The sequence below is a fragment of the Phycodurus eques genome, chromosome 20 (genome assembly GCF_024500275.1).
Source record: "Phycodurus eques isolate BA_2022a chromosome 20, UOR_Pequ_1.1, whole genome shotgun sequence".
In the NCBI taxonomy this organism is placed as follows: domain Eukaryota; kingdom Metazoa; phylum Chordata; class Actinopteri; order Syngnathiformes; family Syngnathidae; genus Phycodurus; species Phycodurus eques.
Window position 1 is genome coordinate 3,750,143 of NC_084544.1, and position 13,840 is coordinate 3,763,982.

At 42.3% G+C, this 13,840-nt stretch overlaps 1 protein-coding gene across 1 annotated transcript in view; it reads right to left on the minus strand.

Moving 5' to 3' along the window:
• Positions 1–4,215, minus strand: part of LOC133396073 (collagen alpha-2(XI) chain-like) — a 32,249-nt gene extending 28,034 nt beyond the window's left edge. The window contains 1 exon segment of the mRNA XM_061665516.1: positions 3,995–4,215. Within this exon segment, the coding sequence (XP_061521500.1) occupies positions 3,995–4,112 (118 nt within the window). The 5' untranslated portion in view covers positions 4,113–4,215.
• Positions 4,216–13,840: the final 9,625 nt, after the last annotated feature.

A 13,840-nucleotide genomic window follows, 5' to 3' on the forward strand; every position in this document is an offset into this window, starting at 1 on the left:
CCCGGAGGCCAGCAGCAGGACACACAAACCAAATGGGAGCGACCGCAGTGGCAGTTTAGGGAGCGTGCCAGAATGTTTGTCTGGTCCGACTGTCAGAAGTTTTACTGACTGGATGTGTTTCCCCAGCAAAATGCTGGCAAAAGGGAGGAAAATTTCTGAAATTTGCTACGTGAGTGTCAGTGGAGGCAAAATAATTAAACTTAAGAAAAAAAAAAAAAAAAAAAAAAAAAAAAAAAAAAAGCTTTCATAGTTTGGACTAAATTATCATAAAAGAATATGACAGTTAACAGCTCGCCTTGCTTCTTCTACATGATCTATTACTACTACTACTACTACTATGGGTACAGTGCTGCCTCCTACAGGTCAGTCTTGGTACTATAACAGACATCCGGTTTGGCGGGAGGTGGCGTCATCTATCAATTATCTATCCATCTGTCCATCCATCAATCCATCTATCTGTCTAACCATGTGCAAGGATAGGCGGGATGAACTCATAACCGCAGCATGACTTCAACAAATCCCAAAATATTCCTTTCGCAAACTCTTTGCACCTAATGGGAAACCTCAGAATTGTTGTATTTAGCCACAAAAACACATTAAGCAGCGCATAACGTCTACCATTCTATAGCTCCCAGCTGTGAATATTTGTTTCCAAACTGCGCGGCGCGTGTCTATGTCTGGAAAAGACATGACGTGCACGAACATCACAAGCCGAGCTGGCCTCCCGCGCCGCGCCAAATAACAGTGAGCAGGAATAACCTCGTCCACAGACCGCGGCCTATCATTATGGCGCTGGCCATTCTTCTCCCCGCGGAGCGACGCCTAGCTCCTCGACGCTCAAAGCTGCCAGAACGCGTGGGTGGACGCTCCATGTGCTCCCTCAAACCTGCAGTGATGATGCGGTTTGGAGAAGAGGGAGGGGTAAGGGAGGATCGGCTGGGACTGCAGGACGGTCGGCCAAAATTAGTGTCAGTTAGCATTCAATGCTAACAGTGCTAATACATCAATATTGCTTTGTCCACTGAGTAGACATTCAAAGACACACACAAATTGTATTGTGGCCACAATATAGATATAACGGGCACACAAAATTCTAATTTGTGCCCATGAAATAATACATTGTGACCACAAAATACTAGTTTGTGGCCATGAGTTAGCGATAACGAGCGCACGAAATACTAATTTGTGAGACAATTTACTAAATGATGTCCGCAAAACACAAACTACTCAGTTACAAATTAGCAGCAACGTGTGCGCGAAATACTGATTTGTCACCACAAAGTTGGTATAACCATGAGATTTTTCTAAAGTCAAACGTGCGGTTAAGCAAATGGAAGTGTGCTCCGTTTGCTTACCCGGGTATCGAGCTGTTCATGGGAATGATCATAAACCCAAAAATGTGCATTTCATGCACGCATTCCTATTCCTATTTTGCGACCACAAACTTTTGCACAGGGAGCAAAGAAATGCAGGAAATGTAAGCCCGAGCTTCAAAAGCACAGAGTGACCCTTAGGAACTTCCGCACGAAATTCCGTTTGGTGATCGGAGTGGACCAAGAGGGGTGACTTAGCACCTGGAGGTGGAGAACAGAAGGTGAAGTGGAGAACTGAGTCAGGACGGAGGAGGAAGAGGCCCTCACAGACACTCCATTCAGAGGAGGCCATGTTGTGTTTATCCAGGAAGACGGGCACAGAGCGTCCTTTGAGGAACTCTCTTTACTGCTTTGAAACGGAACCGTACGGAGGAGGAACATCCATGTGGACAAAATGTTTCTCCTTTCAACAGAACCTCTTTCATGGCTCCTTTTGGGAGATGAGCCTCCCTCACCTCTGCCTCACCTGACATGTCTCCTCCAATCACAGCGGTGGATTTGGTGTCATTCTATTGTCCTGTTAGGCCGTCTGCTGACTGTCTCTTACTGAACCCTTTAGCAAGCAATACAAATAAAGCATCTACCCAATGGTTGAAATGTCACTTGATGGTAAGGAGAAAGAAAGAAAGAAAAAGTTAAAAAGTGATCTTTTTTAAAATAAATAAATGAATAAATAAATAAGCAGTTCAAATGTTTGGGAACATTGAATTCACAGAATTTTTGCAATTTCTTTTGGATTGTTTCATTGCTGTTTTTTGTATGGAAATATTGTAGAAAACACGAAATACAGTATTACCGTAGGGGCTATTTCTATCTTCATCGCATGTGTCAGCTGCAACGGCACACCTTTATGCGAGTTTGACAATAAAAAATTGTGTTGTAATTTAAATTATTCCTTCGAGCAAATGGTTGAACTAGCAATTATGGTAATGGTCCTTAAAAATGATTATTTGCTTTTTAATGGGCTCTACTGTTTGGTCGGATGGAGAATTAAAAGGTTAATGTCCCTAAAACGAGATTAATTACCCCCAAATTTTTGGCTGGCACAGGTGTCAACTCAAGGCCGGGGGGCCAGATCTGCCCCCCACCCTTTTTTTTTTTTTTTTTTAAATGGCCCACTAAAGCTAATCTGTCCTAAAAATCAAATTTTCTACCATCAAATTACTTCTTTAAATATAAATAGAACTATAGTTCTAAACAGTGGACCGCTGTTATTCAATAGCGAATAGCTACGAATAATTGACGCTTCAATAAATAGGCATGAAAAAATATTGCCCCCAAAATGGGAATCATGTAAAATATATATATATATATATATATATATATATAATAAATAATAATATAGAATATGCAGGGGTTTCTGTGAAAAAAATGGGGGACAGGGAGGAAAAAAAAAAAAAAGGTAAAAATCGAGAAATAGGTGAATATGTAATGCCCAACTGAAAATATATGGGGGTCCACTGTACTTAAATATTTGGTTATCACTATTTTACTCATTTCTAATTGTATTTGTTGCTATGTGAAGCACCATGAGTTTTCTCATTTGAAAAACGTCATAAAAATAACTTATTAACTTACTAATCATATCGAGGGGGCGGGTGGGGTGGGCGAGCGGGTACAAGAAGAAGGTGGGGGCTGGCTTGTGAGGGGGTGGGCGCGAGTGCACGTCACTCTGCCAATATCAAACAAACTTATAGAGAGGCGCTTTCACGCACGCGTAAACATACGCGCGAGACACACTGGGCGCCTTTTACTCTGCACCAACCTCCATAAGAAGCCATTCATGAGCGACAAAGTCCACATGGACTTGGAAGAACACACTGGAGGGGAGGGGGGAAGTGCGGGATGCCTACGTCACAATTGAACACATTGTCCTAAATTTGATGTTTTTTTATTCTATTAACTGAACGTATTAATTGCACGTACAAGTGTCAACAGAGGCGGCGGAACCAGGGGGGCACTGGGGTCATCCCCCCCTTCCCCTCCCCACACACACACTTTTTGGCTTGCCTTTGATGTGCTCCTCATGTTTTTTTTCACACCCGTGCTTATCAGTAGCATAATTACATGTATCAACCCATCAAAGTGATGGGTATTGCATGTGTTAGCATGGTTGCCCTCTTTGTTGGAAGTGACCCCACACCCCCAACTCCACAAGTTGTTCCGCCGCCTCCGTGCGTCAATAATCGGCAGCGACGCGTACGATGACGCGCACGCGCACCAGGAGGCACCACTGGGCGCGCTGGTGCTCAGGCTGCGATGGGTGGCATGGGCACGCGCACGTGCACAGCCAGCGAAAAAGTGACAGATGAGGCAAAAATAGACCTGATTTTTTTTTGTGTGTGTGAAAAAAGAATATCGAAAAATAACTGCATGGTGACATTTAAAAACTGAAAGTTTTTTTTTAAATAACCAATCAGAGTGCAGACCCCCAAAATGTTCTTCCACCCCCCGCACTTCTTTATACATTTGCATCCATTATGTGATCTTTCCAATCTCCTGGATGACCTCCTACATTTTGTTAACGTCCCACATACAGTCTGGACTGGAGGTAAATTACATGCAGCCAATTAAGGCAAACAACCGTTAAAGTGGAGGAAAAGACAAAGGCAAGATCTTACCTGCCTGCGCCGGGGTGCTCTGGCACAGTGCGAGTACCAGGGCGACCAGGGCGACGGAGGTCAGTTCCGGGCTCCACGGCCTCCTTTTCTTCCGGAAAGGGCAATCTGCAATATCCATAGTGATGCAGCGGGGAGCGCGGAGCGGCGGCTGCTGGATGCGAGGGTGTCCTCTCCCAGAAAGCCAGCTGACGAGAGGCAGCTGACTGAACTTCCTACGTGGTGACAAGACTAAAAAAAAAAAAAGGAAAGAAAGAAAGAAAGAAAGGAGAGAGCCACCAAAGTGAGGGCAGGGGGGGCAAAAAAAAAAGGGCTTTGAGGGGCAGCCCTTAAAGCTCCATGGAGTCTGCCGAAGTGCGGGGCACAGACACCTGGAAGCTTGCGCTTTCTCTCACCCTTCCCACACTTTACTTTCTCCCACCCGAGTGAGAGTGTGTGCGAGGAGGGATGGAGGGAGGCAGAGAGTCAATGTGGGTGGGGGAGAGAGGAAAGTGGGGCGTGCGTCAGTGTGCTCTTTTTGTGGCGTTTCTAAAGATTGCTCGTAACATAACATCAGAGCATAAAAGGGATTTTTTAAAAAAAAGATTCACGTTATTATCATCTGTGCCATCTTTTAAAAACAATCTTTATACGGTTTTGAAATCACAAAAAAAGACTTCTCCTGCACAAGACGCGAGCGAGCGGGGCAGGAAGGCCAATCCCATCTCTGTCCGCGCTTTAAACCACGCCCCCAAGCAGCCCGGGTGCCGATTGGTCCATCCGACGTGGCCCAGTTCCGCCGCTCGTGTGACCAAAGTGATTGCAATCCATCATGTTTCCCACCTCATCGTTATCATCACCTTTCATTGCACACAATAGAGGTTCTAATTCCAATTCTATTCGTGCTATTTTTTAACAGAGGTACATTCTGTAATTTGCACGAACATGTTTTCCATATTGTTGTCACGTGTGGGAGATTGAAAGATGTCTTTACACTTCTTGCGAATGTTTTGAAACGTTGGTGTTGCTGTTTCTGGGAAGGAAGACACATTTAAGTGCTAGCTTTTAATTTTTTTTTTTTTTTTTTTTTCCCACTCGGGGAAGCCAAATTGGCAAAAAGGTAGATTGTGCACACAATATGAATTTGTAGGCCACGACATACTAAATTTGTGTTGACGAAATAGCTAGGTGCAGACGCGAATTAGATAAAGTCCAAAGTGCCCATGAAATACTAATTAGCGGAAATGAAATAGGTATAAAATACTAGTTGGTGGCAACAAAATACCATTATGAAGTTACAAATTAGATGTAATGTGTGCTCAAAATACTCATTTGTGGCCATAAAATAGGTACCGTAACCACTCATTATATTGCGGTACACTAATTGTGGATTCAGTGCATCGCAGATTTTTTTTAAAGGTCAATTTAGTACAGTTACTCACCGACGCATCCTGATACAGCTAGCATTATTTGCTATATGATTTTAATGTAGCAGCAATTATTCACATACGGTCGAAAGGGCTTTTATTCTTTGCAGAATAAGAAACTTTTATGAACCTTACCGGAATGCCACGGTTTATAATACGAGTCGCAAGAGTTTGATGAAATAAATTCACAAATACCGACCTTTAGCCCTTACAGTATCGCTAATGCACACGCTCACAACATTTTGGACAGAAACAAATGCAAGTAAAGAGCAATGTTTAGCTTGATTTTCTATAACTACGGTACTGTACTTAAAAGCATCACTGTAAAGAATTCTGGGATAGGATATGCCGGCCTACTTGCCATAATGCTTTTTTTTTTTGCCGACTACATTGCTAAGACCGTGAGTGTGAGGCATAGTATACAATGCTTGAATCTAAATAAGGGGGGAAGAGAACACATTTTTAGGGGTGGCACTTGCCATACACTTGTTTTGCCGTACATATTGACTTTATAGCTACAAAATAATAAATACATCATTCATCTATCCATCCATTGTAGAATTTAAGACCAGAGATGAAAACAAAAGAGAATTAAAATGTGTCAAATCTGTCTTTCTAATTGACAACATAAACGTTTGAATGATGATGAATGAAAGTATATTTATGATGGTTTTCCTCACCGGTAACAGAACTCTTAAAGCTTTTGTACTAACTTTACAAGATAAGATAAAGTGTAGTTCTGTTCAACACGTTGTCAGTGAGTCAGCGTAGAAGGTTCGCCCACCCCCCCCATAAAAAGAAAAAAGCTTTAAGGGGGCGTTCCCGTGTGAAACTGCACGGTGGTGTGGGGGGGGTTGAGCTTTGATGGCGAAGGAGAGCGAGCAGCTGAGCACCCAAACTATCATCTTGGCTGCTGCATCCAGCAATTATCTCGAAGGAATGTATAAAAAAAGCTTGTTCGGTTTTCATACCTACACATTACTAAGAAAAATATGAATTTCCATGTTGTTGGGAGCAAAAAAAAAAAAAAAAATAAATAAATAAATTCTGTCAGGACCATAAAAAAAAAATAATAATAAAAAGAACATGCCAGGCACGCACACGCAGGAAAGTTCTGCACTGTGAACATCGTGACGCATTTTTTTCTCTTCAAAAAAAGCGAAGAACTAAGTTTTGTGCCTAAAGGTACTAAAGTTCTTGGTGTGCCCCGTGTTATGTCTGCTGGACCAGACCTTGAAGGTGCCGGGAGGCGGCACATGTAGTGGGCGCTCGGCTCTCAAAAGATGCGAATATCAAAACGTAGTTTGCCTGCTTGAAGGAAAATTCATATAAACTTGATATAAAAAGTCTACACACCCCTGTTTAAACGCCAAGTTTTTTCTAAAATAAAAAATGAGACTAAACTGAATCATTTCTAAACTTTTCCCACCATTAATGGGACTTATAACATGTATAACTCAATTGAAAAAGAAGTAATCTTTTCAAGAGGTGAAATAAAATAACTGTGATAATGTGGTTGCAAAAGTATGTACACCCTCTTATGACTGGGGATGTGGCTGTGTTCAGAATTAATCAATCACATTCCAACTCATGATCAGTAGAAGTCAACAAACACCCCAACCATTTGTGCCTCTGATTAACCCCAAATAACATTCATCTGTATGTAAAAAAAAAAAACATGAAAAAACACCAAAGATATAAAAAAAAAGATGTTCCTATTTTGAAATTTGTGCAACACAACAATACTGTTAACATTAGTGTAATAACAAAGTTTTATTTTTAAAATCCAACTTAATATTGTGTGATAGCTTCTTTTTTTTCCTCTCACAATTTTGAACAAAAAAAAAAAAGTGTGACAAATTACCTACCTAATCTAAAAAACATTTCAGATAAAAACTTTGATATCTTGTAACAAACTTTTGTTCCATTTTTATTTTTCAATTTAAAAAATGTATGCTATCTTCCAACATTTGTACCTTTTCTTCTTAGAATACGCGGCTGATCAATTAAAAACACCCCCCGCCCCAACTTTGGACACCCCCGGATTCGCAGGCGTACCTAATAAATTGTATATTTTCTACCTTTATTTTTCTGCATCACTCGTTGCCAGAGCAACAGTCACAAGGTGCTGAGTGGTAAGGTCTCAAATTGTGTGACATCACGGCAATCAAAGTGGACGTAAGGTACATCCCACTCGAGCAACAGGTGCTTCCACAATCAACCTCGTCAAAAGCGCTTGAAGAGAACTTTTCAATGAGATCGTTCATCATCTCCCTCCGCATGAGGGACAATGTCGGTTCCCTGGCTCGGTGGAGAAGATGAGAGAGGCAAGCCGGGAGCTGAAAAATTCAGCTCTAGGGCGTCTCTCTCTCTCTCTCTCTCTCTCTCTCTCTCTCGCTTTCTCTGAGTTCCAAAAGTAGAAGCTTATAATTAAACTAAAGCAGCCATGTTATATTGCTGACTTCCTTGAAAAGTCTGTACTTTACAGGGCAGGGCACATACACATACACACACCACAGTTCACCAAAATAGATCATGATGGAGGGAGGAAACGGTGGGTTTGGGAGGTGGGGGGGGGGGGGGGGGGGGGGTCTTTTCACGCCTGTGAGGGTCATGCAGAGAGGCAGTACCAGCGTTATCCAGACCGAGGCCGAGGGGTGCCAGGTAGAGGAGGAATTTAGACGGAGAATGGGTCAGTGATTCTGGGCTGTGGCCGCAGGACACGCCCAGCAAGCCGCATACCTCAAATAGGCAGTAGGTGTTTTTTTTTTTTTTTTTTTTATTTCAGTCTGAAATGTGGCAGTCAGCACCTTGAGATATATAAAAAAAAAAATATATATATATATATATATATATATATATATTCCATGTAAATGTGTATTTCTGTCATGTAGCATGCACTAAATTTTAGTGGTAAGTACATGAACTTCAAAGTGAGATTCCATACATTGTGTTGGGATCTAGAAAGTACGTAAGGGGCATTTTGGGTACAAACTTTAGGGGAAAAAAACATTTTAGGAGCAGTGTCCGTTATTCACAGACTTGTTTTTTTTGGAAGGTGGGGTGAAGTGGCGCTAATTGGAGGTTGGATGAGAGTGAACACAGAGCATGAACCCTCCAAAAAGTGCCCACAATTGTGGTGGTTTTTTATATTCAGTGTGAAATGTGGCGTGAGACACGAGTGACTCGATTTAAGAGTATTTCGAAATACGAGGCAATTGAAATGTGGCACGTGTGTGCTGCCTCCAAATTAACGTCCTTGAATGTAATTGCTTCATTCGGAACACAACTGTGACGAATTAAATCTAAGTAACTCAAGTTAAAGTCAGCAAAAATGTCAGGAAAAGCCTATTAGAACATCTGAACTTCATTTGGAGTTAATCAGAGGCACCTGAAATGGTGGCAGGTGTGTGCGGACTCCCCATTTAAGTTTGAATCGAACTGGTTAATTCTGAAGACAGCCACATCCCCAGTTTTAATAGGGTGTGCACACTCTTGCAACTACATGATCTCAGTTTAGTTTTATGTTGTTGTTTTTTTTCAATTGAGTTGTACAGGTTATAGGTCACATGGAAAAAGTTATGAAATGGTTTACCTTTTAATTTTTATACAGTATATCACAAAAACAGGATCATGGGTGTGTAGACTTTTTATATACACTGTATTCCTGTAATGTACACTAGACAAAATTGACTTTTTTTGTGGGGTCGAGCTGTACTTGGGGGCTGGATAAGGGGGAGCACGGGGTAGGAAGCGGGGGAAAATGTGCCCACAAGTGGCTGTTTCTTTTATACATTGTGAAATGTGGCAGTGAGCCCTGCGAGATATAAAAATATATTCCACATGTATAAATATTTCTGTAATGTACACTAGACTTACAATTGAGGTATACTAAATATACAGTGCAATGTGGGCGCGATATGCCATTGTTTGGGAGGTACAGTGCATCTGGAGCACAGCACTTTGATTTTTTTCCACAGTTGTTCATGTTACAGCCCTATTTTAAAATGGAATTTAAAAAACAAAAGAACTTCCCTCTCAAAATTCTACGGCCAACACCCCAAAATGAAAATGTGAAAAGAGTTTTGTAGATATTTTGGTGAATTTATTTAAAAAAAAAAAAAAAAACTAAATGTAAGCATCTGTGAAAAGGTACGGGCCCAGGAGGAGGAAGAGGAGGGTGTGCTAGCAGTGGGGGGGGGCACAGAGGCATGCAGAGGGTGAGGCGGGGGGGGGGTGAATGGGGTCCATTGATGAAGGCGGACGGAGCACACTGAGGTAAAGGGGAGGGTGAGAAGAAGGATCAAAAGCTATTTACAGTACGTGTGCGTGGACAGACAGAAGCGTCGCTAACTGACCTACTGACATCCCACTCGGCGACATTCACGCCGGCAGACGTGACTTCTACGGCACACAACCTAAATGGAAATGGAACAGCAATCATCCATAGATTCAGTCTGTATACTAATGGCTCTCAACTTGTTAACCTAGTAGTCCTTTTTTATTTACCGTCACAGTGGCAATAAAAAAAAAAATACCAATGTGCTTGCTCTGTAGATTATCAGTCACCCAGGGTCATGGCAATCTGCAAATCTTGAATCGAGAGAATTGGACTTTGAACCGTGGATGACGTATAAGAAGATGTAAATAGAGGAAGGCAGTCATTCGCAGTTCAGATCTTGATTGACGATTGATTTTTTTTTATGTTGTTGGCTACAAGAAGGATTTTTGGCGAGTGAGTTGTCTTGTGCCAGCCTTAAAAACCAACAGTTTCTGGCATTAAAAAGAAATGCCTAAACTGAAAAACACATCCAAGTAAGGTGCATTTCTCAGTTATTAGCTAATGTAGCATTTTTGATACTAAATTCATAACGTTGGCAATATGGAAACATGTTTTGATAGTGGTATTGTACATATTTAACAGTTTTTGTACTTACCGTAAGTATATTTCAGTCTGAAGCGGCAGCAATGTGAAGCATTGGAATAATTCTGGAACGAAAGCCAAACTGTGACCCAGAGCGGTCGGCTGGACATTGAAGGTGAAGGGAAGGGTCACGTGGGTCATTTCGGCGTTGGTGTGGCGGCTCCGGGTGCACCAAGGTCCACTTCACACCAGTCGCTGAACTGAGCTCCTCTGGGCAGGAGATGACCCGAGGTTCTTTGTGACCAGTCACAGCACAATAGGAGCACTGAGCAAAAGAAATACAGTGGGAGGAAAAAGTATGCAAACCCTTTGGAATTTCTTTAATTTCTGCATGAATAGCTCTCGAGGTCATGCCACAGCATCTCAACTGGGTTGAGATCAGGACTTTGACTGAGCCACTCCAGAACACATATTTCCTCTTCTGAAGCCATTCTGTTGTTGATGTGTATTGGATCATTCTCCTGTTTCATCACCCATCCTCTTTTGAGCTTCAACTGTTGGACAGATGGCCTCAAGTTCTTCTGCAAAATATCACGATAAACTTGTGATTTAATTTTAACAGCGATGACAGTGGGCTGTCCAGGCCCTGAGTTGACAAAGCACACCCAAACCATGATACTCCCTCGACCATGCTTCACAGTTGGGCTAAGCTTTTGATGTTGGTGAGCGGTGCCATTTTTCCTCCACTCATGGCATTGTGTGCTCCTCCCGCACAATTCAACTTTGGTGCCATCGATCCACATAATATTTTGCCAGTAGTGCTCTGGAACATCTAAGTGCTCGTCAGCAAACTTCAAACATCCAGCAGTGGGATTTCTTTTTTTTTTTTTTTTTTAAGACATCGTGTTATGATAAATACGTCTACTCATTTATGTGCGAATTGGTGAAACTGGTATCTGGGGCTAATTTCTTATACCGGGCCCCGGGGGGAACATTAGTCACTCTAAAGGAAACAGGTTCATGATGTACCTCAAAGGTACACTGAACCAGGATGTCTCATACTATTTTGGGGAAACTTTCTGGACTCTGGAATCACTCACAAAAAGGAGCACCCCTCGGAGCGTGCGGCACCAAAACAAAGACGGGGGACTTTTCACAAGCGGGAACCCTGTAAAGAAGTTCCAGTGTGCGAGCGCGGCTGACAGAAGGACTCACCGGCCGGCAACGGCCTGGGAGGAATGCACCAGTGGAGCGAGAGGGAATGTACCACAGGGGTGTTGAGGGAGGGGGTGGGAGTGCCAGTGGAGGAAACGTAAGGGGCTGAAACAGAGGGGTCTTTTGTGAGACAGGAAGCAGCGGAGAGCAGGGCCCTCGGTCAGCGCAAGGTAGCGAAGCCACGGGTACGAGCTACAGCAGATGAGCGATGAAGAGATGAAGATGATGACACCTGCATGCATGTGGGAAAGCTCTTGTTCTTTAACTTTTCTCAGCAGCAGATAGTTTATATTACACATAAGCCGTTCCTTAAGGATCGTATAGAAACAATCCCTAAAGTAGAGTTGGGCGGTACAGCCTTAATATAAAATGTCCAAATGTTTTCACAGAATCCCATTTTCTCGTTCCCTTCTCTATCAAAATCAATATGCCGTCTCTCTTTGATAGAGAAATAGGTCCTGAGAGTTTGAAGGTCATTTGTAAACCAAAACAAAAATAGGAGACTGAAGATGTATACTCCTCAAATGAGTCCGAAAACGTTTGGTGCGGCCTCCATCAAAGCAAACAGGGGAAGCCATCTTGATTGCAGCAGGAGAGGGGGAAGAAAAAAACGGCGCTGACAAGAGTGATCAAGCGAAAGTGAGCCGAGCAGGAAAACGAGAAAATACTAAATAAAAAAACAACAACTTTGAACACATTTAGTAGGAGGGGTCCATTAATGAGGCCTTTTCCTTCATTATGAACAACACGCAGACACATCATGAAATCGCAAAAAATAAGACCTTCCCATTTCCTCTTGGCATTTCTGGCCTGTCAACTTCACAGGCAGACAAACTTCCCGTTTTCTTTTGTCGCGGCACGCACGATGTGGCGCTTGCTATCTGTCTGTTTAAGATTTTCCTGGACGCGCTTGGTCAGGTTGCATTTGCACATTGGTTGGGTGTGCATCAATCTGATACAGGGAAACCTGTTGCTAGGCAGACTCCATTGGGCTCAATCATAACTGCCCAATAAGAAGCTAATGGGAAAAGACTTGCCAGAATTGTTTGAAAGGCAAGTCTGCACATGAATGCTGTGATGAATCAGCGCTCTGTATTAAATATAAAACCCAGACTGAGTCATAGTACAATCTTTAAATCACATATAGAAACCAAAAAAAAAAAAATCATTATTCATTATAGAAAATGCTGTAAACCCTTTGCAGCTTCACATATGCTGTGGAATTTTTTTTATTTCCAGGCCTGTAATTGGGTTATTTGAACACGCCCGTGCTTCATATTAGGTTCTGGACTTTGGCCTGACGTCAGACGCCTCATCAGGCGCACATTTGTCGTCGTCCCTCAAGTTCTTCTCTCGATTAGAAAGCAGCAGAAAACCAGCCGCCGACCGATGTACAATTACGTCCTTTCAACTCCGTCTCATCCCAGTTTAGCTCCGTGTGCAGCCAAGCGGAGACGCGTGGCATATCATTACAGCTGAAAGAGCTCGAGGGACAGACGCTGACCAGTCACTGACAGGGGGGAAATTAAACAAATAAATAAATCAAACCCTGTCCCATCAGGGACAGACACAACAAGCTGCAAAATGTAGACACAGTTGTGGCTGAAAATCAACAACTTTGCCACACTAACATTTTAGGAACAATGAATGTTAATGTAACTGAAGCAACACCACTACTTTGCAGTAGCATTTACATCAATCGTAAATACTCGTTTACTCAGATATTCGAGGAAGGGATAGGGATGGAAACAAAACGGCTGATATGGAGATCTAAGCAGAGAACAAAGCAGAAACAGGGCCCGAAGAGAGGTCGCTGCCGAAAAGAGGGAAATGTAATTCCGTGGTTTGGTTTAAAAAGTCAGACGCTGAGCAGAAAACGTTCATCTGCAATAAATGACAAGTCAATACTAGCGACGCAAACATCAAATCATGATTAATGTGATGTGAAAAACTATACACAGACAGCATGAAGTTGCAGCAAAGCACTAACCTCATACCAAAACCATAAGGTGATGAAAAGATTAAAAAAACACTCCAAGTTCTCCCATATGACAAGCCGTCTCGCAGGCAGCGCTTATCTTCATATCTCTCAACCTATCAAACATGAGGTGAAAAAAAAAAAAAGGGATTTAATGTCAAATGTGTTCCTAAAACTCTGAAACAGTTAATTGATTCATTTCAGTTCATTGATCTGAACGTCCTGGGCAGATTAGATTGACATGGCAACACAGAGGCTGAAATCTGATTGGACAAAAAAAAAAAAAAAGCTAACATCCACATCCATGAACCGGAAGCAGCACAGCCAAGACGAGTCCTATCAAATGCAGAAAATAGATTGTCACGGTCAAATGAATACAATTTCAA